At 44.5% G+C, this 26,830-nt stretch overlaps 2 protein-coding genes across 2 annotated transcripts in view; one reads left to right on the forward strand and one right to left on the reverse strand.

Moving 5' to 3' along the window:
• Positions 1 to 9,259: 9,259 nt before the first annotated feature.
• LOC142256062 (DNA-directed RNA polymerases I, II, and III subunit RPABC5-like) lies at positions 9,260 to 17,148 on the reverse strand. Its single transcript, XM_075327567.1, has 3 exons — positions 17,033 to 17,148; positions 10,773 to 10,886; positions 9,260 to 9,477 (listed from the first exon to the last, which is right to left on the reverse strand). The coding sequence occupies exons 2-3, from the start codon at positions 10,865 to 10,867 to the stop codon at positions 9,369 to 9,371; spliced, it is 204 nt and encodes a 67-aa protein (XP_075183682.1). The 5' UTR covers positions 10,868 to 10,886; positions 17,033 to 17,148; the 3' UTR covers positions 9,260 to 9,368.
• A 117-nt stretch (positions 17,149 to 17,265) lies between these two features.
• The window catches only part of LOC142256061 (tetraspanin-4-like), a 187,664-nt gene continuing 178,099 nt past the window's right edge, over positions 17,266 to 26,830 (forward strand). The window contains exon 1 of the mRNA XM_075327565.1: positions 17,266 to 17,361. Coding sequence (XP_075183680.1) covers positions 17,292 to 17,361 — 70 coding nt within the window. The 5' untranslated portion in view covers positions 17,266 to 17,291. The remainder of the gene's footprint in view (positions 17,362 to 26,830) is intronic.

Below are 26,830 nucleotides of genomic sequence, written 5' to 3' on the forward strand. Positions count from 1 at the left end.
TGCTGTGCAGTCCTAATTTTGCATATGTGAGGCCACATGGCACACTTTAAATAAAAATATTTTAGTGTTAGGACTGCCCCAGGAGATTTGCCGTGACGTTGGCGGGGTGGCTCGAAAGATTGCAATTTTTTGCCAAAAATCTCATTTTTTCAATAGTACAGCTTGGAATGTTGGTACTGTGCACACTTTGCAATACATAATATTTTTGAGTGGAGGTTGTTTTTATGCTGTTTTTTCTTGTTATATAGGGTCCCAGTTGGTTCTCATCTTGCAGTGCACCTCATGTTTATTTTTCCATCTGTCCTGATTTTTGGCGGTTGGTGGCTGTTCACACTTGCCATCCAACCCCGTCCACTGGCTATTTATTCTAAGCAGCATGTGCTCGGGCCTGTCCCGCCCACAACCATGAATCAGTCATGGAGACGGTGACTGAAAAGCACAAGGTACGTGCTGTGCAGTCCTAGTTTTGCATATGTGAGGCCACATGGCACACTTTAAATAAAAATATTTTAGTGTTAGGACTGCCCCAGGAGATTTGCCATGACGTTGGCGGGGTGGCTCGAAAAATTGCAATTTTTTGCCAAAAATCTCATTTTTTCAATAGTACAGCTTGGAATGTTGGTACTGTGCACACTTTGCAATACATAATATTTTTGAGTGGAGGTTGTTTTTATGCTGTTTTTTCTTGTTATATAGGGTCCCGGTCTGCAACTAGGACTGTCCCTCAACTCTCTCAAGGGACAAGTCTCAGCTCTCAGTGCTGTTCCAGCGGCGTCTCGCTCGGCTGGCTCAGGTCCGCACCTTCATGCAGGGCGCGTCTCGCATGATTCTGCCTTACCGGCGGCCCTTAGATCCCTGGGACCTTAATTTGGTTCTCACGGTTTTCTAGAAACCCCCCTTTGAGCCTCTTAGGGAGGTTTCTTTGTTTCGTCTTTCACAGAAAGTGGCCTTTCTGGTGGCCATAACTTCCCTCAGGAGTCTCTGATTTGGCTGCGCTCTCTTCGGAGTCACCTTTTTTGGTTTTTCATCAAGACAAGGTGGTTCTCCGTCCGACTCCGGACTTTCTTCCTAAGGTGGTCTCTCCTTTCCACCTTAACCAGGATATTTCCTTGCCTTCCTTCTGTCCGGCCGCTGTTCATCGCTTTGAAAAAGCGCTGCATACTCTGGATCTGGTGCGTGCTCTCCGGATCTGGCTCGCACCGCTGCTCTTAGGCTGTGCACCTCTTTTTGTGCTAACCACAGGTCGGCGCAAGGGCCTCTCTGCTTCTAAGCCGACCTTAGCCCGTTGGATTAGGTCGACCATTTCGGACGCCCACCAGTGTTCTCAGGTGCCTCCCCCGCCGGGGATCAAGGCACACTCGACCAGAGCTGTCGGTGCCTCTTGGGCTTTCAGGCACCAGGCTACGGCTCAACAAGTCTGTCAGGCTGCAACTTGGTCTAGTCTGCATACCTTTTCAAAGCACTACCAAGTGCATGCTCATGCTTCGGCAGATGCGAGCTTGGGCAGACGCATCCTTCAGGCGGCTGTCGCCCATTTGTGAAGTTGGGTTCTGCCTACTTCTTAGTTTTTTCTGTTAACTCCCACCCATGGACTGCTTTGAGACGTCCCATGGGGAGATAAGGTATGCACACCAGTGACTATGTAAGGGGAATACATGAAATAGCAGAAACTGCTGTGTGAATACTGACTTGAAAAATCCAATAGCTATATGTAAGAGTGAAAATGTGAAAAATGGAATCTGCATTACTGCCATGAACATGAATCAAGAGAAATTTAGCTACTGAATTGATCAATGCAATAGAGCCCCAACACTACGCCAAAGTATTTCTCTACGTTGGGGTCCCTAGCTTGTGTGTGTCCTCTCATGCAGGTAAAAAACCTACCGTGTATGGGAAGCTGAGACCCAGGCTATTTATGCGTATGATATGGATTGGCAATAGGTGTGGTTGGGGAGGGTTCACAAACGAAAAACTACTAACAATAAGGAATAACGTTTGGAACACCATTCTAAGTCTGAACTGGGTGCAAAAACCTAAAAAAACATCACTATGGGGAGATAAGGTATGCACACCAGTGACTATGTAAGGGGAATACATGAAATAGCAGAAACTGCTGTGTGAATACTGACTTGAAAAATCCAATAGCTATATGTAACACCTATTGCCAATCCATATCATACGCATAAATAGCCTGGGTCTCAGCGTCCCATACACGGTAAGTTGTTTAACTGCATGAGAGGACACACACAAGCTAGGGACCCCAACGTAGAGAAATACTTTGGCGTAGTGTTGGGGCTCTATTGCATTGATCAATTCAGTAGCTAAATTTCTCTTGATTCATATGTTCATGGCAGTAATGCAGATTCCATTTTTCACATTTTAACTCTTACATATAGCTATTGGATTTTTCAAGTCAGTATTCACACAGCAGTTTCTGCTATTTCATGTATTCCCCTTACATAGTCACTGGTGTGCATACCTTATCTCCCCATAGTGATGTTTTTTTAGGTTTTTGCACCCAGTTCAGACTTAGAATGGTGTTCCAAACGTTATTCCTTATTGAGACGTCCCATGGTCTGGGTCTCCCATAGGAACGATAAAGAAAAAGAATTTTGTTTACTTACAGTAAATTCTTTTTCTTATAGTTCCGTATTGGGAGACCCAGCACCCTCCCTGTTGCCTGTTGGCAATTTCTTGTTCCGTGTGTTTTCACTGGCTGTTGTTGTTGTTGACGACAGTCTCCGGTTCCGGTTCTTGCTCTGTTTTTACTTGTGGGTGGCTATTCTCCTTCAGCTTTTGCACTAAACTGGCTAGATCTGGTTCTCCAGGGGGTGTATAAGCTCAGAGGGAGGAGCTACACTTTTTAGTGTAGTACTTTGTGTGTCCTCCGGAGGCAGAAGCTAAACACCCATGGTCTGGGTCTCCCAATACGGAACTATAAGAAAAAGAATTTACGGTAAGTAAACAAGTCTTTTTATGACCAAAGACTTAACCAATGTCCTTGGTCGCCTATCTACGGTTAATGCAGGCTCACCACTGGAACACGTCCGCTAAAGCTAGGTTCACACTTCTGTTAAAATGTATCAGTCACAATCCGCCGCTCTGGTAAACAACGCTATCCGTTTAGTGTATTCCGTTCTGTCCCATGGACTTGTATTAGTGGCGGATTGTGACTGACCTTGCGTTGTGGTTTTTTTTTTTTTGACCGCTGGGCAGGGAGCAGCGCAAAATGTAACGCTTTTCTGGCCGTCAAAATTGACACACTGCACAGGAATCCGTCACGCATGTCTATGGTGCTGGATTCCGTCATGCTCTACTCAGCATGCCCGACAGGTTTGGCACACCCACTGGGCTGTCTCAAACAGATCATGACTGATCCATCAAAAAACAGACTCACAGCGGACTGTGAAAGGAATCCTGTGAAAAACTCATCAGTTGAATCAGTTTACAACTTAAAAACGACTGATCCGTTGCTGACGGACCTGACTGATTTAAACGGAAATGTGAACCTAGCCTAATACCCGCACATCGCTACTAACAGGCGCAGGTGGATTGGAGACCGGTGATCCACCCGTGTCTGTTAACAATTTTAGATTGTGCTGTCAAATACTGACAGCATGATTTAAATGTCTGCTGTGTTGATCACTACGTTCCTCCTGCTGCCATCGGTGGTCCATGATCCGATCACGGGGCACAAATGTAGTGTCGCTGTAGCACAGTGGGGGGGTCAGCTGATGACCCTTTGATGCCATGACAGTTTTTTTTTTTTGAGAGCCAACAGAGCACTGTCACGCACAGGAAAACAGTATTTCTGCTGATCAGAGCTGTACGGCTCTGATCAGCAGAAATACACAGGCGATCAGACTGCAGTGATTAAGTTGCCTAGGGGGACTAATAAAATTAAGGAAAAGAGAACCCAAGTTCAAATCGCCCCACTGAAAAAAAAAAGTTAAGATCAGGCAATACCAAGTGTGTATATTTATTTATTTATTTTTTTCTTATCTGAAAAAAAAATTTCACGACTGTGCCAGACTACAAAATTTTAGGGTTTTTTTTGGTTGCCACAATGTTAAAACAATGCCTGGTAAACAAAATGTAGCATCTGCATAAAAAAAATATATTAAATGTCAGCTCAGGATGCAAAAAATAAGCAATCGCTGAACCGGATGTACCAGTATAGCGCTACATAAACAATTTTTAGGAATTCCACAGCACTCTACATACATTGGCAACACTGTCCCCATTGGGGCTCACAATCTAGAGTCCCTATCTGTATATCTTGAGTGTGGGAGGAAACCCACGTAAACATGGGGAGAACATACAAACTCCTTGAAGATGGTGTCCTTGGTGGGATTTGTACCCAGAACCCCCGGCACCGCAGGGCTGACCACTGAGGCGCCGCAGGGCTGACCGCTGAGGCGCCGCAGGGCTGACCGCTGAGGCGCCGCAGGGCTGACCGCTGAGGCGCCGCAGGGCTGACCGCTGAGGCGCCGCAGGGCTGACCCCTGAGGCGCCGCAGGGCTGACCCCTGAGGCGCCGCAGGGCTGACCACTGAGGCGCCGCAGGGCTGACCACTGAGGCGCCGCAGAGCTGACCACTGAGGCGCCGCAGGGCTGACCAGGTTGTGTCCCTTGCTTTGATGCGGGCTCGCATGCTGAGCCCACATCTTTCCCTGCACATGTTGGCTGATTTCCTCACCCACCATGTACCTCTAACACATTTTACAGCGGGATTTAATTGATTAGCAGCAATCTGCCAGTGGGATGTAATACACGTGACACGCATGATCACTTGGTGCTGATTTGTGGTGACAGTGATCCTCCTGTGAATGTCGGCTGCCAGCGGTGTTCATAGGAGATCGGGACTTCTGCTGTAGAGCGGTGCTGGTGCTCTGCTCTGTACAGCACAAGCAAATGGATGAAATACCATAGAAAGGGCGAGGAAAAAATGTTCCGTTCAACCCCCACCCTCTTAAACTCAAACTGTAAAATACACAATTGGTATTACGTCTCAAATATTAGGTGACTCCTAATCAGCAGCCTGACAATAGTGCCATACACTGCTCCCTGCCACTATCCCAAGAGTGGTAGTGAAATGGTGCTCTGAGCACTCGCTCAGCTCTGTGATGTCCAGTAGGCTCTGCAGGAGGCTTACACTGACATAACAGACCATGTATCTAAGGCCCACCATCTGTGAGAGATCCTGGAGATCTAGATCGAATACTGATCGTGGAATATAACCCCCTAACGACCACAGGCAGTAATATTACTGCCATAGTGTTAATCCCCGGGGGCTGCTGCAAGCAGCACACATCTCAGCTGATTTTCTACAGCTGACGTGTGCCTGCTAGGCACAAGCTGAATCGCTATCTGCCTGTGCCTTTTAATCAAGATGTGACAGCGCCATATTAACAGCCTAGATCCGTAATCACAGACCGACACTGGAAGCCATGTGACATGATCACGTGGATCCAATGGGGGGTCCTGGGTTCAAATCCAACCAAGGACACCATCTGGAAGGAGTTTGTATGTTCTCCCTGTGTCTGCGTGTGTTTCCTCACACTCCCAAAAATGTACTGATAGGGATTTAGATTGTGAGCCCCAATGGGGACAGTGTTGTCAATGTATGTAAAAGTGCCGTGGAATAAATAGCGCTATAGAAATGAATAAATATTATTTTGTCATGGTGGCACAGGGTTATGATGACTCCGGTCCTGTAATAAACAGCTGAGTGTTGCTTTTGTTACAAGAGATGATCATTTCTCCCGGTCTGAGCGGTGCTGCTCTGATCGGGAGAAATGAATGAGCAATCAGACTGCTGATCGTTATAGTCCCCTTGGGGCCTAGTAAAAATTTTTTTTTATTTATTTAAGAAAAAGCTCTGAAAAATAAAAGTTCAAATCACCCTCCCTTTTGCCCCATTGAAAATTAAAGGGTTAAAAAAAAAACTTGAATTACTTACCGGTAATGATTTTTCCAGAAGCCATGACAGCGCTACCAGAGAGGTCCGCCCATCTTAGGACAGGAAACCTCTGAAATAAAAGGGCGGCTCCTCGCTCTCAACCCCGGTTTAGTTACAGAGCACAGAGGAAAACCTGAAAAAACAGGTAAAACAGAATAACAAGACATCTGCATAAAAGAGAACGTTGTGCCACGGAAACCAAGAGACCGATAGGTGCAGAAAATGAAAAGTGGAGGGAAGCAGTGGCACTGTCGTGGCTTCTGGAAAAAAAATCATTACCGGTAAGTAATTTAAAAGATTTTTCCCTTCACCACGACAGCGCCACCAGAGAGATTTGGAAGACAACAACATTAGGGAGGGAGCACAGCCTCAAGCACCCGTCTACCAAAGGTCAAATCCATCGTGGCCGACAAATCCATACGATAGTGACGAAAAAAGGTGGTAGGAGAGGACCTTGTTGCAGCCTTACATATCAGATCCAGAGGCACGTCTGCTCGCTCAGCCCCGTCACCGCCGGAACCCGAGAGAGAGGAGCTGCCCTTTTATTTCAGTGGTTTCCTGTCCTAAGATGGGCGGACCTATGTCTCTGGTGGCATGTCGTGGTGAAGGGAAAAAATAGGCACATTTGGTATCGTCATGTTCTGTAAATACCTGAAATATAAAATCAATTTGATTGGAATTTCACCGCTACGCTGTTCACCAAACAAACGTTTTTTTTTGGTCACCACAAATTTTGCGCTAAATGCAAATAACAGGTGATCAAAACGTAGCATGTGCGCAAAAATACCGTTAACGTCAGCTCGAGACGCAAAAAATAAGCTGTCACCGATCCCCAGCTCCCGAAAAATGAGAACGCTATGGGTTGCAGAAATGGCGCACAATGTATTCCATTTTTTTCAGAAAAATTTCTGTTTTTTTTTTTTTTTTTTTTTAACCCCTTAGATAAAAGTAAACCCATTCATGTTTGGCGTCTACAAACTTGTACAGACCTGAGGCATCACACCGTCACATCAGTTTTACCATATAGGGAACACAGTGATTAAATTATCTGAAAACATAGTGCAATCACACTTTTTTTTTTCTCATTTGGAATTTATTTATTTTTTTTTTTTTGCAGTTTTTGCAGTACAATATATGGTAAAACTCGTGGTTTAATTTAAATGTTCTTGTTCCGCCGCAGAAAAAAACGAGCCCTCACGTGACCATACTGACTGAAAAAGACATAGATAGGGACTCTAGATTGTGAGCCCCAATGGGGACAGAGTTGCCAATGTGTGTAAAGCGCTGTGGAATAATAGCGCTATATAAATTAATAAAAAAAAAGTAAATATATAAGTTACATCTCTCGGAAGAAGGAAGGCGGGAAAAAAAAAAAAAAAAAAAATCGGACAGTCGTGAAGGTTAAACAAAAACTTTGAGAACCTGGTAGTGCTGTGATAACATCTTCCTTGGATGGGGCAAAAGTTTGACTACAAGTGGAAGACCTCTTTTTTTGAAAAGGTCAAACACTCTGCATAAAATGCACGAAACTCCAAATTGCAACACCAAGTGGGAAAAGCGGAATTGTAAAAATCACAATGTCGCTGGTCTGTAGATAGTGGAAACAACTCAATTTTTTTTGAGTGTGCGCTACGTATAGAAATTCCATCATTTACAGCTTCAGCTGCTATCACTGAGGTTATTAATGGTTGTCTGAGGAAGGTTCTGCCTTGCTGAATGCACTTGGGTAAATCATCAAGATCCTCTGCTGGCAGCTTCCTATGCGATTTCAAGCATGTGTGGCGATGCAGCCATGGTCTAACATTTAGGCCACGCAGGCTGCTCACAGTGGCAAGTGGTCAGAGCATCCATTTCAAAGGGTCCTTCCCTGATATCCCACAAGCAAGAGATGAGGGAACAATCCAAACAACATTTCCCCCCTCACCTATGACAGCACCCATATAATCACGTAGTGCTGTCATAGGTTCTGGAAAAACCAGCTACCGGTAAGTAACCTTGGTGTTTTCCCCTCACCCATGACAGCACCACGTGATTATATGGGTGCTGTCATGGGTTCTGGAAAAACCAGCTACCGATAAGTAACCTTGGTGTTTTCCCCTCACCCATGACAGCACCACGTGATTATATGGGTGCTGTCATGGGTTCTGGAAAAACCAGCTACCGATAAGTAACCTTGGTGTTTTCCCCTCACCCATGACAGCAGCACGTGATTATATGGGTGCTGTCATGGGTTCTGGAAAAACCAGCTACCGATAAGTAACCTTGGTGTTTTCCCCTCACCCATGACAGCACCACGTGATTATATGGGTGCTGTCATGGGTTCTGGAAAAACCAGCTACCGGTAAGTAACCTTGGTGTTTTCCCCTCACCCATGACAGCACCACGTGATTATATGGGTGCTGTCATGGGTTCTGGAAAAACCAGCTACCGGTAAGTAACCTGGGTGTATTCCATGCAATCCAGAAGGTTCATTAAATAATCCACCACACAGAGGGTAAAGTCGTCCAGTAATGGGATAAATATCCTGGGGATCAGTCACAATCCTCCAGCAGTCCTTTTCCAGGGAAATCGGGGTTTCTCAACAGCTCTCCGGGGTGTTGCCTGTAGCTGCAGCTTCTCCCACAGAGAATGAATCTTCCTGCTTGTCTCTTGTCCTTCTCCAAACTGAATAATCCCCCAGGTAAGCAGAGAGTTTGTATTGGTTCCAGCTTCCCCCCACCTAGGGACAGAAGCACTTCAGGGGGTTATTAACCTGCAGACAGGACAAATAATACATAGAATGGACAGAGCACCATGCTAAAATACAAACCTACACAAAATGATACACATCACAATCCAACTTATAGGGTCTGATCCAAAAGCCGGGTCAGTGTGCATGTTGCAAGTTTTCTACTCTGGGATCATATCTGTGTGTAAAAATGTTAGTTTTTCTACACCAATCAGTTATATTGGTCCATAGCCTTTTGTTTCACATATGCACTGGTCTGAATGAGCCCAATATCAATGTAACCCCCTACATGTACAGCCTATGCCACTTTTCGGTATACATCATGGGATGCCACTTTGATTGCCATAGTAGGTAGGTGGCTAATAAAAATCCCCTTGATATTGTTGTGAAGTCCAAAAATTATCCCTATATGCTGCAGGACTGTGGTAGTATAGTGCAAAGAACCAACGTTCCAATGAATTCAGACTAAAAGGTGGGGGAAGTTTCTTTAAAATTAGGAAAGATTGAATCCACTATGAGGCCACATTGGTGTTGCAGCACGTAGGGCGAACACGTGATTTTCCAAAAACGTTGCGCGAATAAATACTTTATTAAGCACTTGCTGTAATTGAGATTTGGAACATTTTTTACATTAACAAGTGAACAGGAAAAACAAAAACGAGCGCTGTCGGTTCTGACGCTACTTCTCCAGCGGCGCGTAGTTCAGAAGCTTCTCAATGAGGTCAACGTGAGAGAGGAGCATCCGGCGGCAGCAGTAACGCTTCAACCCGAGAGCGTCCAGCGCGTCACTGAGAACGAGAGAGCAGACGGTTAGTTGGTGTCTTACCGAAGAGTGGTCAGCCCAAATACAGACACCTATGCACAGCCCGGCCCCGGGGCTACTGCCCCCAACTCAAGTCTTGACCATATATAGTAGGTGGCTAAGTTACTATGTAAGGAGGAAGACTCTGGTGCGTCGGACTTTTGCAGTGGAATAGCTCAATTGGCATGGTGGGACACCAAACTAAAGCGCCGCTCACGTCGGCGGTATTTTGCCGGATCCGGCACAAATGCGTTTCAGTTCCATTCAGTTACAATGGAAGTGCGGCAAGATGCGGTCCCATGCGGTTGTGTAGGACACACGCAACCGCATCTTGACATACTTCCATTATAAATGAATGGAACTGAAACGCATTTGTGCCGGATCCGGCAAAATACCGCTGACGTGAGCGGCGCGTAAGGAAGAGCAGAAAATCACTAGTCGTGCATAAGGTTCCTTTCCAGAATACCACATTTTTTTTTGTTTTATAAGACGCGCTGGATTATAAGATGCACCCCAAATTTAGAGAGGAAAAAAAAGGGTGTGTGTGTGTGTCTGTCTTCTAATCCGGTGATATCTTACCAGGGAGAAGGGCATCACAGGAGGCAAGGGTAGTCGTGGAGCTGGGGGGAGGGGGGGGGGGGGGGTCATAGGTGTTCGGCGGCGCTGTGAGGCAGAGAAAATATCCAGGGACTATCACCGGTGCGGGCTTCGAAGAAATGGCGCCTGGAGTCAGCGCATGCGCAAATTGAGTTATAGGCTCAATGACAAGCTGAGATCTCATCTGCGCACATGCCATTTTTCTCAAGTCCACTGCTGGGACATCAATGGGCTGGAGGCGGCGCATGCGCAGATGAGATCTTGACCCAAGAGCTCCCATTTGTGCATGCGCTGTCTCCCAACGCCATTATTTGAAGCCCGCACTGCCGATGTCTTGAGGATGGTGCCTGCCTCCCCGCCCCCAGCACAGTGCTGTAGCACAGTGCCCACAACACTTGCCTTGCCTCCTGCCCCCATTCTCCATCACCCCCCCCCGGTACAACCCTTTATATTCCGCCATGGTTGTTATGCCGTCTTCCCGATATTTCTAACTGATGCACAAGGACAGAAAAAAAAATATAACAATAATTGTGCTTGCTCTGGGGTTGTCTGGGTAGCATTTACAAACTTGTGTGACGTCACATAACACGATTGCCTATTAATGTCACCATGGAAACCCCAGAGCAAGCACAACATTAGACAGATTTAGCCCTCAGCTCATAAAAAAAGGGTCTGAATCCTTACCCTTCTGTATACTCAGCCTGTAGGAGACCCAGATACGCCTCCCATTTGTTTCCAACCACCTTCCCACAGGTGAAGCATCGGACTGGTATAATCATGATGCACCAGTGCTGAAAGCTGGAACCAACACAAAGGAAGAGAATTATATCATTATACCCTTCCTCCTTTCCTGATCAGCTCCACATTCTGCTTTTTTAGGGACTGAATCACTAATCTACCAGGTTGTTGATGCTCTTAAATTAACCCCTTCCCCACATAGGGTCCTTATGTTGGTTGGGGGGAGTATGGAGACAGCTCAGGAACCAAGTACACAGTCAGCACATGCTGCTGAAACCAGTGACTAGAGCGAACGCGGATCAATCTGATCGACGGCGGCTTATAAGTAGTGCGATCTGGGGTGGAAGTCCATTCAGATAGAGATCACCACTAACCTCCCAGACCCACCATAACACGATTGTGCGTTGACGATTGAAGACCCTGCCAAAGTGAATGGGTCCATGAAAAAACTTGGATGTAGCTCGGATGGAATCTGTAAACTGTGTCCATGTGCGGGCTTTTTTCCTCCCCACTGTTTGCTAAAACCATGAAATCACCATCAGTTTGTTGTCTGCTTTTTTTTTATGCAAAAAGATTAATATGCAGATGGTAAAAGCTGACCCATGAACCATACATGGATGAAAAACTGCTATTTATTCAATATGGAGTATGCAGAAATCCAGGCACTGACAGCTTCAGCCACTATCACTGAGGTTATTAAATATCACCTGAGGAAGGTTTTGACCCTGAATGCACTTGGGCAAATCATCAAGATCCTCTGCTGGCAGCTGCCAAGTAATCACTGACCAATGACATTACACATGTGCTCAATGGAGACAAGTCCAGAAACAGTGCAGCCGTGGAAGACAAGTCCGGAGAAACTGCACGCCATAGGAGACAAGTCCTGAGATGTTGCAGCCATGGGAAAAAAGTACTGAGATGTTGCAGCCAAGGGAGACAAGCCTAGCGAAACTGCAGTCATGGGAGGCAAGTCTGGAGACGCCGCAGGCCATGGGAGGCAAGTCTGGAGACGCCGCAGGCCATGGGAGGCAAGTCTGGAGACGCCGCAGGCCATGGGAGGCAAGTCTGGAGACGCTGCAGGCCATGGGAGGCAAGTCTGGAGACGCCGCAGGCCATGGGAGGCAAGTCTGGAGACGCCGCAGGCCATGGGAGGCAAGTCTGGAGACGGCGCAGGCCATGGGAGGCAAGTCTGGAGACGCCGCAGGCCATGGGAGGCAAGTCTGGAGACGCCGCAGGCCATGGGAGGCAAGTCTGGAGACGCCGCAGGCCATGGGAAGCAAGTCTGGAGACGCCGCAGGCCATGGGAGGCAAGTCTGGAGACGCCGCAGGCCATGGGACGCAAGCCCGGAGATGCCGTAGGCCTTGGGAGGCAAGCCCATAGACGCTGCAGGCCATGGGGGGCATTTTAATTCTATTTTAATGGAATCTGCTCCAAACTTGGCGATGCGTAATCAAAAAGTTCAGGAAAAAAAAAAAAAAACTCTCAAAATGCTTCAAAAACACTGTATCCTGACAGAAAAGCGGCAAAAAAAACTGCATGTAAAAACGACTCCCCGTGCATATGTTGAGTATCTTTTTAACCACTTCAGGTTGCCAAAAATATGCCAGTGCTGGAGTCAGACGCTCCTGACTAATTAAGAGGTGCAGGCAGGCCTGGGCGAAACTGGCATGAACACGCCAAAAGCCGCAAGAGTTTTGAAACTTTTCAAAGCAGATTTATTTAAGTCAAAACTAAGGCCTTATCCAGACACCCGTGATTTACATCTGTTTCACACACAGCACGTGCTCGTTTTAGTCTACGGCGCCGTTTACACATTGTTTTTTGCAGTGTGAGTGGTCTATGAAAAATCACGGAGGCATCCAACTCATGAAAATCTCGGAAAGCACAAGAATGGCCGCAGAGTGCAGTCTGTGAAATTTCCTGAAAAACTGACCAAACACTGATAAACAACACTGTTTTTACCGTGCAAGGAAAATTACTGATATCTAAAAGAGGTCTAGCGGTATGTGCACACTGTCTTAGGCTGGTTTCACACTACGTTTATTTAACATCCGTCCATAACGTTATTTTAGCGGAAAAGCGGATCCAGTGCAAATGCGTTTTCACTTCAATGCATTTGCAATGGACTCGCGTCCACCTGCGTTCACCTGCGTTTGCGTGCGTTATAGTGAGGATCCGGTGACTTGCAGTTTTTTAACATCTTTCAAAAACGCTACTTGTAGCGTTTTTGAGCTCCGTCCAAATACTGCATGTCACCGGATCCTCACTAAACAGCACGCAAACGCAGGTGAACGCTGGCGTGCTGATAGACAGGATCCTGCTTGCTCTACTGAGCATGCACAGAACCAGTCTCGCGTGATCTGTCTCTCCCTCCTCCTCCCTCCCTCACCCTCTCTCTCTCTATCTCTGTCTTTCCCCCTTCCTCCCCTCCCTCTCTCTCCCACCTGAGAGCTGCGGACACTCGTAACCAAGGTAAATATCGGGTAACCACTTCTCTTAGTTACCCGATGTTTACGTTGGTTACGTGTGCAGGGAGCCCGGCTCCTAGCAGCTGCAGACACTCGTAACCAAGATAAATATCGGGCATCCAAGCCCGATGTTTACCTTGGTTACGAGCGTCTGCAGCTGTCAGAAGCCGGCTCCCAGTCTAGTTCCCCTCACTCCCGATCACATGACTCCAATGCCCGCCCCTAAACATCCAGTGACAGGATCCTGCAAAATAAGACATGCGTTTGCATGCGTTTTTTGCTGTAAAAGCAGGATCCGCTTTTGCAGCAAAAAAACGTTCCTGACGCATGTTAAATAAACGTAGTGTGAAACCAGCCTAATAGACGCCATCTATGGATCAGTCACTTCTTTGAGCCGTTGGATGCACCTCGCCACCCTCTCCCGGAGCCGGATGCGCCTCGACACTCTCTCCCGGCATGGGATGCGCCTCGCCAGCCTCTCCCGGCGTGTGATGCGTCTCTCCACCCTCTCCCGGAACTGGATCTGCCTTGCAACCCCCTCTCGGAGCCGTATGTGCCTCGCGACCCCCTCTCGGGGCTGTATGTGCCTCGCGACCCCCTCTCGGGGACGTATGTGCCTCGCGACCCCCTCTCGGGGACGTATGTGCCTCGCGACCCCCTCTCGGGGACGTATGTGGCTCTTAAGCTCAGAAAGGTTGAGGACCTTTAGGCTATGTGCCCACGCTGCGGAAAATGCGCGGATTTTGCAGTGGATTTCTCGCGGAAAAGCCGCGGATTTTCCAGAAATCTACAGCACAGCTACTCCCCAGCCATTTCTATGGCATTTGGGAAATGCTGTGCCCACCATGCGGATTTTTCCGCAGCGGAAATCGTGCGGATTTTCGTGCGGAAATATCTGCAGCACGTCAATTATTGTTGCGGATTTTCGTGCAGATTTTGCCTATTCAATTGAATAAAAATCGGCAACAAAATCCGCGTCAATTCCGCGTCAAATCCGCACCTATGAAAAGGTGCGGATTCCGGGGGAAACTGCGGATTTTGATGCAGAAAAATCCGCAGATACAGAGTCCCGTGGGCACATAGCCTTACATGTCCTTATTTATTTGCATGCAAGAAAAAAAAAAAACAAACAACATTTTCATCAGTCCATTAAATCGGATTTTCATCCATTTTTGGTCTGTGTCTAATTTACCACCATTTTTATGCAAGAAAAAAAAAATCCAAAGTTTTTCCTATACATTAAGCAGTAAAAGTGGACAAATCCCGTATCTGTCTCCAGGTGTTCTCTATTATTTGGTTTTTTTACCCATTTATTTGAATGGATGACTTTGATCCGTGACTCGGATTAAAAACAAACAGGCAAAAAAATAAAAAATATGGAAAAGTAAAAAAAAAAAAAAATCCAAAGTTTTTCTCATACATTAGACAGTAAAAAGTGTTCAAAACCCGTATGTGTATCCAGGTGTTCTCTATGGTTTGTTTATTTGTTTTTTTTTAACCATTTATTTGAATGGATTACTTTGATCCGTGAATAAAAAAAAAAAATACTAAAAAATATATAAAAAAAAAAAAAAATTCACTTTTTCCTATACATTAAACAGTATAAAAAAAAGTGGATATAACCCATATGTGTATCCAGGGTCTCTATTTTGTTTGTTTTTTACCCATTTATTTGAATGGATGACCTTGATCCGTGACTAGGATTAAAAAACAAACACGCAAAAAAATAAAAAATAAAAGTTTTTCCCTATACATTAAACAGTAAAAAAGTGGATAAAACCTATATGTGTATCTGGGTGCTCTCTATTTTTTTTTTTTTTTACCCATTTATTTGAATGGATGACATTGGTGCGTGATTAGGAATAAAAACGGACGTGCATAAAAAATATGCAAAAATAAAAAAAAAAAAAAATTCCAAATTTTTACCTATACATTTAACAGTAAAAAGTAGACAAAATCTGTGTGTCTCCAGGTTCTCTCTATTGTTTGTTTGTTTCTTTGTTATGGATGACTTTGATCTGTGATTTGGATTAAAAAGGAACAGGCAAAAAAAAATGCTAAAAAAATGCGGAAAAAGGAAAAAAAAATAATTTTCCAATGTATTAAAAACTGGACAAAACCCGTATCTGTATCCAGGTGATGTCTATTGTTTGTTTGTTTGTTTTTACCCATTTATTTTAATGGATGACATTCATGTGTGATTAGGATTAAAAATGAACAGGAAAAAAAAAAAATATAAAAAATATGAAAAATTGAATAATATATTCCAAAGATTTTCCTATACATTAGACAGTAAAAAGTGGACAAAACCCGTATATGTCTCCAGGTGCTCTCTATTATTTGTTTATTTGTTTTTTATCCATTTATTTGAATGGATTACTTTAATCCGTGATTAGGATTGAAAAACAAACAGGCTAAAAAATAAATAAAAATTAAAAAAATAATAATTCCAAGTTTTTCCTATACATTAAACACTAAAAAGTGGACAAAACCTGTATGGTGTATTCTATTGTATGTTTGTTTTTTTACCCTTTTATTTGAATAGATGACTTTGAACCGTGATTCGGATTAAAAACGGACGGGCAAAAAAAAATACTAAAAAATATGGAAAAATAAAAAAAAAAATTCAAAGATTTTCCTATACATTGAACAATAAAAAGTGGACAAACCTGCATGTATATCTAGATGCACTATTGTTTTTTTGTTTGTTTTTTACCCATATCTTTGAATGGATGACATTGATCCGTGATTCGGATTAAAAAAACGAACAGATAAAACAAAAATACAGTAAAAAGAAAAAAAAATAAATCCAAGCTTCTCCTATACATTAAACAGTGGACAAAACCTGTATGTGCATCCAGGTGTTCTATATTGTTTGTTTTTTACCCATTTCTTTGAATGACTTTGGGTGACTTTGATCCATGATTAGGATTAAAAACAAAAGTGCAAAAAAAAATAAAAAATATAGGAAAATAAAAAAAAAAAAAAATCCAAAGTTTTTCCTATACATTAAACAGTAAAAACTGGACAAAACCCGTATTTGTATCCAGGTGTTCTCTATTGTTTGTTTATTTGTTTTTCATCCATTTATTTGAATTTATGACTTTGATCCGTGATTACGATTAAAAACGAACGTGCAAAAAATAATAAAAAATACAGAAAATTGAAAAAAAAAATTCAAAAGTTTTACCTATACATTAAACAGTAAAAAGTGGAGAAAACCTGTATCTGTATCCAGGTGCTCTCTATTGTTTTTTTTTGTTGTTTTTTTTATCCATTTATTTGAATGGATGACCTTGATGTGTGATTAGGATTAAAAACGAATAGGCAAAAAAAAAAAAAGAAAATAAAAAAAACTAAAAAAAAATAAATATATATAATATGGAGAAATGAACTGCCCCATAGCCTATAATGTTACGTATATATCTGAATGAGGGCCTCGCCAAGGGTCCCCTCCCCCGCCACCATGGTCATGGTCATCCAAAAACACAAACTTGATAAATCATTTCCAATCATGCATGTGTCTAAAATTGCAAAATTAGATTGCGAGTCCACTTTGTACAACGCTCTGGAATGCGTTGGTGCTATAAATAGGAAATCTGAGCACATGTTACACCTTTTATGCACTATATTGGTAAATTTAAGCTGGAAGTCAGTGTTTCTTGGCATATTTTATAGACTGCATTGCATATAATCTTTATCCACTGCAGCAGTCTTCTTACACCTTGCATACTCACCAAATGAGGAGCCCCTACAGCTTCTTCCTCCCCTTACAATGGACAAGATGTGCTCACCACCAGGCAGAGTTAATGAGAAGAAAAAAAAACTACTTTCTGGGCTAGCTTGCTTCTGTGCGCATGCGTGTTATGCAGTTGTTTTTGCAGTTCCTGCAGATTTCCGCCAGGTGGCAGCAGAGGACGCGGATTATTTCAGGCTGCGCTGATTATGTAACGCTGACTGTGCAGCTGATGGTGGGGATGCTGCACCGCATGAATCATGGCAGGAGAGGAGGAAGAAGGCAGCAAACGACTAATAATCACTGGAGCTGTAAATTACAGGCTGGGAAGTAGGTGTCATTATTTATAATCTGTGCCAAGTGCTGAGAACTGCTACAAAATGCAGATATTTGAGTGGTGTCGCTCATATAATCCTTCAATCCCATAGTCTTCCATAGCAGTGCCAAAAAAGGGACTGTCCAGAATCACCACAGTGCAAATAGGGGCTCCCCATCCCCAAACTTTTCAATTTGACACCTTTTTTGCCAAAACTTATAAGATTTGCAACTTTAGGAGTTAAAAAAAGTTGTAAAAGACAAATAAAAAGAGCTTTTATTTCAAAATTTGCTCCAAATTTATGTTTTATGTAACTCATGTCATATTGAAGAATTTGGCGACAGGTGTCCTACATGTAAGCTACTGTGATGTCACAGGTGTACTACAGGTAAAATACTGTGATGTCACAGGTGTACTACAGGTAAGCTACTGTGATGTCACAGGTGTACTACAGGTAAGTTACTGTGATGTCACAGGTGTACTACAGGTAAACTACTGTGATGTCACAGGTGTACTACAGGTAAGCTACTGTGATGTCACAGGTGTACTACAGGTAAGTTACTGTGATGTCACAGGTGTACTACAGGTAAACTACTGTGATGTCACAGGTGTACTACAGGTAAGCTACTGTGATGTCACAGGTGTACTACAGGTAAGCTGATGTCACAGGTGTACTACAGGTAAACTACTGTGATGTCACAGGTGTACTACAGGTAAGCTACTGTGATGTCACAGGTGTACTACAGGTAAGTTACTGTGATGTCACAGGTGTACTACAGGTAAGCTACTGTGATGTCACAGGTGTACTACAGGTAAGCTACTGTGATGTCACAGGTGTACTACAGGTAAGTTACTGTGATGTCACAGGTGTACTACAGGTAAGCTACTGTGATGTCACAGGTGTACTACAGGTAAGCTACTGTGATGTCACAGGTGTACTACAGGTAAGCTACTGTGATGTCACAGGTGTACTACAGGTAAGCTACTGTGATGCCACAGGTGTACTACAGGTAAGCTACTGTGATGTCACAGGTGTACTACAGGTAAGCTACTGTGATGTCACAGGTGTACTACAGATAAGCTACTGTGATGTCACAGGTGTACTACAGGTAAACTACTGTGATGTCACAGGTGTACTACAGGTAAGCTACTGTGATGTCACAGGTGTACTACAGGTAAGCTACTGTGATGTCACAGGTGTACTACAGGTAAGCTACTGTGATGTCACAGGTGTACTACAGGTAAGCTACTGTGATGTCACAGGTGTACTACAGGTAAGCTACTGTGATGTCACAGGTGTACTACAGGTAAGCTACTGTGATGTCACAGGTGTACTACAGGTAAACTACTGTGATGTCACAGGTGTACTACAGGTAAGCTACTGTGATGTCACAGGTGTACTACAGGTAAGTTACTGTGATGTCACAGGTGTACTACAGGTAAACTACTGTGATGTCACAGGTGTACTACAGGTAAGCTACTGTGATGTCACAGGTGTACTACAGGTAAGCTGATGTCACAGGTGTACTACAGGTAAACTACTGTGATGTCACAGGTGTACTACAGGTAAGCTACTGTGATGTCACAGGTGTACTACAGGTAAGCTACTGTGATGTCACAGGTGTACTACAGGTAAGCTACTGTGATGTCACAGGTGTACTACAGGTAAGCTACTGTGATGTCACAGGTGTACTACAGGTAAGCTACTGTGATGCCACAGGTGTACTACAGGTAAACTACTGTGATGTCACAGGTGTACTACAGGTAAGCTACTGTGATGTCACAGGTGTACTACAGGTAAGCTACTGTGATGTCACAGGTGTACTACAGGTAAACTACTGTGATGTCACAGGTGTACTACAGGTAAACTACTGTGATGTCACAGGTGTACTACAGGTAAGCTACTGTGATGTCACAGGTGTACTACAGGTAAGCTACTGTGATGTCACAGGTGTACTACAGGTAAACTACTGTGATGTCACAGGTGTACTACAGGTAAACTACTGTGATGTCACAGGTGTACTACAGGTAAGCTACTGTGATGTCACAGGTGTACTACAGGTAAGCTACTGTGATGTCACAGGTGTACTACAGGTAAGATACTGTGATGTCACAGGTGTACTACAGGTAAGCTACTGTGATGTCACAGGTGTACTACAGGTAAGCTACTGTGATGTCACAGGTGTACTACAGGTAAGCTACTGTGATGCCACAGGTGTACTACAGGTAAGCTACTGTGATGTCACAGGTGTCCTACAGGTAAACTACTGTGATGTCACAGGTGTACTACAGGTAAGCTACTGTGATGTCACAGGTGTCCTACAGGTAAACTACTGTGATGTCACAGGTGTACTACAGGTAAAATAGTGAGATGTCACAGGTATACTACAGGTAAAATAGTGAGATGTCACAGGTGCACTACAGGTAAGCTACTGTGATGTCACAGGTGTACTACAGGTAAAATACTGTGATGTCACAGGTGTACTACAGGTAAAATAGTGAGATGTCACAGGTGTACTACAGGTAAAATAGTGAGATGTCACAGGTGCACTACAGGTAAAATACTATGATGTCACAGGTGTACTACAGGTAAAATACTGTGATGTCACAGGTGTACTACAGGTAAAATACTGTGATGTCACAGGTGCACTACAGGTAAAATACTGTGATGTCACAGGTGCACTACAGGTAAAATACTGTGATGTCACAGGTGTCCTACAGGTAAACTGCTGTGATGTCACAGGTGTACTACAGGTAAAATACTGTGATGTCACAGGTGTCCTACAGATAAGCTACTGTGATGTCACAGGTGTCCTACAGATAAGCTACTGTGATGTCACAGGTGTCCTACAGGTAAACTGCTGTGATGTCATAGGTGTCCTACAGATAAGCTACTGTGATTTCACAGGTGTACTACAGGAAAACTACTGTGATGTCACAGGTGTACTACAGGTAAACTACTGTGATGTCACAGGTGTACTGGTAAATTACTGTGATGTCATAGGTGTCCTACAGGAAAACTACTGTGATGTCACAGTTTTTTACCTGATGGAAATCCATTTGATGATGTCATAGTAGTTTACTAGCGGGAATCCTTCTTATGATGTCACAGTACTCTCCATATTATGGATACTAACTTGTGATGTTACAGTAGTTTACCTGACCGTAAATTTTTCATGATGAAAACCCACTTTGTGATGTCACAGCAGCTACCTAAAAATGATCTATGATGTCATAGTGTCGCGGGCGGAGGAGGGGACGCTGCGCTCTCCCACTACTCGGGTCCGGCTGCCGCTACTCTGCGGTTGCTGCTGCTGCTCGGTGTGTCGAGCGATGGGCCGGATCCCGGGGACTTGAGCGGCGCTCCTCGCCCGTGAGTGAAAAGGGGTGGTTTTGGTTTTAGGGATATTGTCCGTGACGCCACCCACAGTCGTGGTGATTTTGGTGACACCACCGCTGCTCTGGACGGGGATCCCGGGAGTGGTGACTGGGAGCAGCTTGGATGTTAGTTCTCCCCTCCGTGGGTAGGGGGTTGGTTGTCCCGGGGCCCGGTGATGGGGGTTGGGATGGATGACAGGCGGGTTATGGGGCCTGTGGAGGTGCAGGGACGCAGGGGCAGCGCTGTGTCGCACGGCATGGAGGTACTCACTCAGCCCAATGATGAGGACACAGTTCACGGTAAAACAAGCGGCTGGATGGACGGGTCCCTCGGACGGCTGCGGTGTTGTTGCTCCCTGCAGGTTAGCGGTGACTGTCTCTTTCCCTGTACCTACGCTGTCTGTACGGTTCCAATGGGTTCCCACCGGTAACCCGCTCCCCGATTTGGATATGGGCCGGAGGAGCCCCTTTTGCCCGCAGGCGCTGGCCCTGAGAAACGGTTGCCTTGGCGGTGGCGGTGTCTCTCTCACTGGGTTGGACTGTTGCCTTCTGTCGGGACTTGACTGTTTGGAAACCCAGGAGGTCCCCTTCACTAACGGATTCGGCAAATTCACGGCGACTCCTAGCCTTGCCGGGGTCCGAAAAGCCCCTGCCACTGGTGCTGGCTTCTCTTTGTGTACCGGTCCGGTACCGCCGGGCCACCACCCGTCCACGGTCCTTACGGTAGACTCCAATCGGCCACTCCTGCAGACGGTCACCCCCGTCTGCCAACCTTGCTGTACCGCCCGGGCCACACACCCGGACCAACTTCAGGCTGCTCTTTTACTACTTTCCTCCTGCCACTTTCACTTCTCAAACTGTCCTCTCTCCTCTCCAAAACTAATCTGCCTGGTTTTCCCGCCTCCAGGACTGTGAACTCCTCGGTGGGCGGGACCTACCGCCTGGCCCACCCCCCTGGTGTGGACATCAGCCCCTGGAGGAAGGCAACAAGGGTTTTGTGTACTGGCTTTGGTGTTTCTGACCAGGAGTGTGGGGGTGTTGTGATGTTGTTCTCTGTGGCCCCTGGCTTGTCCAGGGCGCCACAATAGCAGCTTATAGAGCAAAACCCTGTTTGTAATATCACAGCAGTCTGCCTGGAAATGACCTATCTGAGCGCTATTATAGAAGTTTGACTTTTTCGAAAAAAATACCATTCATTTGCTAGCTTTTCTTCAGATCAGATTCCTAAAACAACATTCACATTTTCTTATCTAGGACCTCGGGATCTGCAGGCATTTACCGATCCTCAAAATCTGGACTAGTCCCTTATCTAGTAACACAAAATCCCCCCCAATCCTTCATCTGTGTGTTATATCGCTATGTACACTGTGCATTTAATGGCTGGTTATAATCATTATCATCAAGGTCGCAGCAGTTAATCAAGCTCTTGATATTAATTTTCTCCAGGCTGTACCCTTCATAAAATAAGATGCAGCAAAAGGTCTCATCCATGTAATGAGGGAAACACAATATATAAGCGTGTGGTGGCAGATTGGGTCTCCTAGGTCAGCGCTATTTATCACTGAGACGTTCTGCTCTTTACAATATCTGCAGGTCCATGAAATATGAACCCATCCGAGCGGAGAACAAATAACCGCAATCCTGTGCATCCCGCGGTGACATGTGTGTGAACCCTTCCGATTGATCCGTCATCGCCAGCTTTTTTCCTTTGGATCCAGCGACAGCAGTATCTGCAAGAAGGACACGTGTCCTTTTTAAAGGCAAAGTGTAATCAGAAAATCAGACCTAAGGTTTAAATCAGGAGCGCGTTGCCACCCTGCTACGCAGAAAGGCCGGGGAACGGTGCGCTCCTGATCACAGAACATGAAAACAACCCTATACATGTATTTTTTTTTTTTATTATTTAGTATTTATTATTTTTATTTATTATTTGTTATTTTATTATTTTTATTTATTATATTTGTTTTATTATTTTTATTTGTTTTTTTTTATCATTATTTTAATTTATTATATTTATTTTATTATTTTTTATTTATTATATTTGTTTATTATTTTTATTTATTTGTGTTTTTTTATTATTTTTATTTATTATATTTGTTATTTTATTTGTTTTATTAATTTTATTATTTTCAATATTTATATAAAAAAAATGCAATCTTGCAATTTTTACACTTATTTCCAGGTCTTATAGTAGATTAATATTTCCTGTTCTGTAGAAACAAACGTTTCAGCAGTCTCATGATCAACACAGACAGGAGACATACTTTTCAGCGATCTCGTGATCACCACAGACAGGAAATAGTTTTCTGCTCTCTCATGATCACCATAGACAAGAGACAGACTTTTCAGCGGTCTCATGATCACCACAGATGGGAGATGGACATTTTTGTGGTCTCATAATCACCACAGATGGGAGATAGACTTTTCAGTGGTTTCAAGATCCCCACAGACAGGAAATAGACTTTTCAACCGTCTCATGATCACCACAGATAAGAGACGGACTTTTCAACTATCTCTTGATCACCACAGATGGGATATAGATTTTTCAGAGGTCTCATGATCACCACAAACAGACAGACTTTTCAGCGGTCTTGTGATCACCGCAGACAGGAGACAAACTTTTCAGCCGTGTCATGATCACTGCAGACAGGAGACACTTTTCAGTTGTCTCGTGATCACCGCAGATGGGATATAGACGTTTCAGTGGTCTCTCGATCACCACAGACAGACATTTCAGCGGTCTTGTGATCACCGCAGACAGGAGACAAACTTTTCAGCCATCTCATGATCACTGCAGACAGGAGACACTTTTCAGTTGTCTCGTGATCACCACAGATGGGATATAGACGTTTCAGTGGTCTCAAGATCACCACAGACAGGAGATATACTTTTCAGCCGTCCCATGATCACCACAGACAGGAAATAGACTTTTCAACCATCTCATATTCACCACAGACAAGAGACGGACTTTTCAGTGGTCTCCTGATCACCGCAGATGGTATATAGACATTTCAGTGGTCTCATGATCACCACAGACAGACAGACTTTTCAGCAGTCTTGTGATCACCACAGACAGGAGACAAACCTTTCAGCCGTGTCATGATCACTGCCGACAGGAGACACTTTTCAGTTGTCTCGTGATCACCGCAGATGGGATATAGACGTTTCAGTGGTCTCTCGATCACCACAGACAGACATTTCAGCGGTCTTGTGATCACCGCAGACAGGAGACAAACTTTTCAGCCATCTCATGATCACTGCAGACAGGAGACACTTTTCAGTTGTCTCGTGATCACCACAGATGGGATATAGACGTTTCAGTGGTCTCAAGATCACCACAGACAGGAGATATACTTTTCAGCCGTCTCATGATCACCACAGACAGGAAATCGACTTTTCAACCATCTCATATTCACCACAGACAAGAGACGGACTTTTCAGCGGTCTCCTGATCACCGCAGATGGTATATAGACATTTCAGTGGTCTCATGATCACCACAGACAGACAGACTTTTCAGCAGTCTTGTGATCACCACAGACAGGAGACAAACCTTTCAGCCGTGTCATGATCACTGCCGACAGGAGACACTTTTCAGTTGTCTCGTGATCACCGCAGATGGGATATAGACGTTTCAGTGGTCTCTCGATCACCACAGACAGACATTTCAGCGGTCTTGTGATCACCGCAGACAGGAGACAAACTTTTCAGCCATCTCATGATCACTGCAGACAGGAGACACTTTTCAGTTGTCTCGTGATCACCACAGATGGGATATAGACGTTTCAGTGGTCTCAAGATCACCACAGACAGGAGATATACTTTTCAGCCGTCTCATGATCACCACAGACAGGAAATCGACTTTTCAACCATCTCATATTCACCACAGACAAGAGACGGACTTTTCAGCGGTCTCCTGATCACCGCAGATGGTATATAGACATTTCAGTGGTCTCATGATCACCACAGACAGACAGACTTTTCAGCAGTCTTGTGATCACCACAGACAGGAGACAAACCTTTCAGCCGTGTCATGATCACTGCCGACAGGAGACACTTTTCAGTTGTCTCGTGATCACCACAGATGGGATATAGACGTTTCAGTGGTCTCATGATCACCACAGACAGGAGATATACTTTTCAGAGGTCTCGTGTTCACCACAGACAGGAGACAGACTTTTCAGCCATCTCTTGACGACTGCAGACAGGAGACAGACTTCCAAGCCGTCTCGTGACCACCGCAGACAGGAGACAGACTTCCAAGCCGTCTCGTGACCACCGCAGACAGGAGACAGACTTCTCAGCTATCTAGTGACCACCGCAGATATGAGACAGACTTTTCACCCGTCTCGTGATCACAGCAAACAGGAGACAGACTTTTCAGCCATCGCATGATCACCACAGGCATGAGATAGACTTTCCAGTGGTCTTGTGCTCACTATGGACAGATAATATAACAACTCGATATACATTAGATAAGAAAGGATCCTACAATCGTAAAAGGGGATGTCACAGCTCACTTCCTCCGCTTTCCTGCAAAATAACCTTTGATCAAGTTAGAAGCTCAAACAACACCTCTATAGAAAATATAGGGTCTGAGTCAGTCTTTTGCTGCTAATGTCCATGTGGCCAACACGGAGTAGGAGTCTGAAATTAAACCTACATTAATAAATATATATATATATATATATATATATATATATATATATCTCAGTATATACATACTTTATCTAGGATATATATATATATATATATATATATATATATTGCCTAGAAATAGTATGTCACTGGCGGTGGCGGCTGTAAGTTTTCGGATGCTGCCAGGGCATAGCGGCTCCAACAAAACTATAGCAGCCGTATACTGCACATCTGCCCCCATAGTCATTTGAATAGAGGGTGGATCTGTAGTACCCAGCTATGGCCACTAAAGAAATGATGGCGCTGCTGTGTTCCGGCAACATCTGAGAACTTATGGCTGATTGCTGGGTGTGCCGGGTGCCACACTCCCTCTTATTGCATTTTATTGCAATGTTGCGGCGGCTAGAAAAAAACCCCATAATTCTGTATTTTTTTTTTTTTTTGGTACACCGTTTATTTTATATTTTGATATTCCGGCATTTCTGAATTTGGCAATACCAACCAAATATGTGTATTTTGGTTTTAAAAATTATTTTATTTTCAGTGGGGCAAAGGGGTTGATTTGAACTTATGTGTGAAACGTAGATCAGGAGAGCAGACTGTCAGTCATTACATGTCTCACACTGCTACCACCCCCTTTCAATAAATAGAAGCTCCGGTGGCAGATTCTTAGGGAGATCTATGCCCGGCAGTCACAAGTGTGTTGGATGCACATGTTACCATTGGGGGATCTGGGATCAGGAGGTCTCAATGCTTAATTGATCGCAGGTCACTTTGTGGAGTTCACAGAGTATTAGAGTGGATTTACTTTCATTTGATGCTGAAGTAGTTAAGGACCTTTTCCTTTTTGGCTAAGATTACTCCTAGCCTTAATCACAGCTGCATTTTCTTATCATCACTCCCTTCCACAATATTTACCCACTTCTGGCTTCACTCCATGCCGGTGATAGAACTTCTATACTGACCAATTTAAAGGAGCATGTCTCTGGAGAAGCTGAGGTGTTCATATCTGTTGCAGTTGTGAAGTTTGCTGCCGGAGAATCTCAGGAGTGCTATTTTCCCCACTCATTTGTCTTACCTTGCTTGAGTGGTTCTTTCAGTAGCGAGATTAGTGTCTCATTGGCCTACACACTAGCCAGGGGGAATTCAGGGCCTAGGCAAGGACCCGTGTAGAGACATTAGGGAGTGCAGGGATCAGACTCAGGTGAGCGTTAGGGAGAGGTAAGTGGGGTCACCTCCTATCTCCAGGGCCTTCCGTGGTACATCTCCAGCTTTCCCTTCGTGTTGTGCCACTCGCCGCATGTTCTATCGCTCCCGCCCATAGTTCTTCACAGCTCATTTACATATTATGCAAAATGTGGATTTCTCTGGAATAAGACATCGGATCTCGGATATTAAGGTATCATTTTATTCCGCTTCCTATGACCTTCATGCCCATATAGACGGTTTAGGAGGGTTGATCCTATTGA

Source organism: Anomaloglossus baeobatrachus, chromosome 11 (genome assembly GCF_048569485.1).
Source record: "Anomaloglossus baeobatrachus isolate aAnoBae1 chromosome 11, aAnoBae1.hap1, whole genome shotgun sequence".
In the NCBI taxonomy this organism is placed as follows: Eukaryota; Metazoa; Chordata; class Amphibia; order Anura; family Aromobatidae; genus Anomaloglossus; species Anomaloglossus baeobatrachus.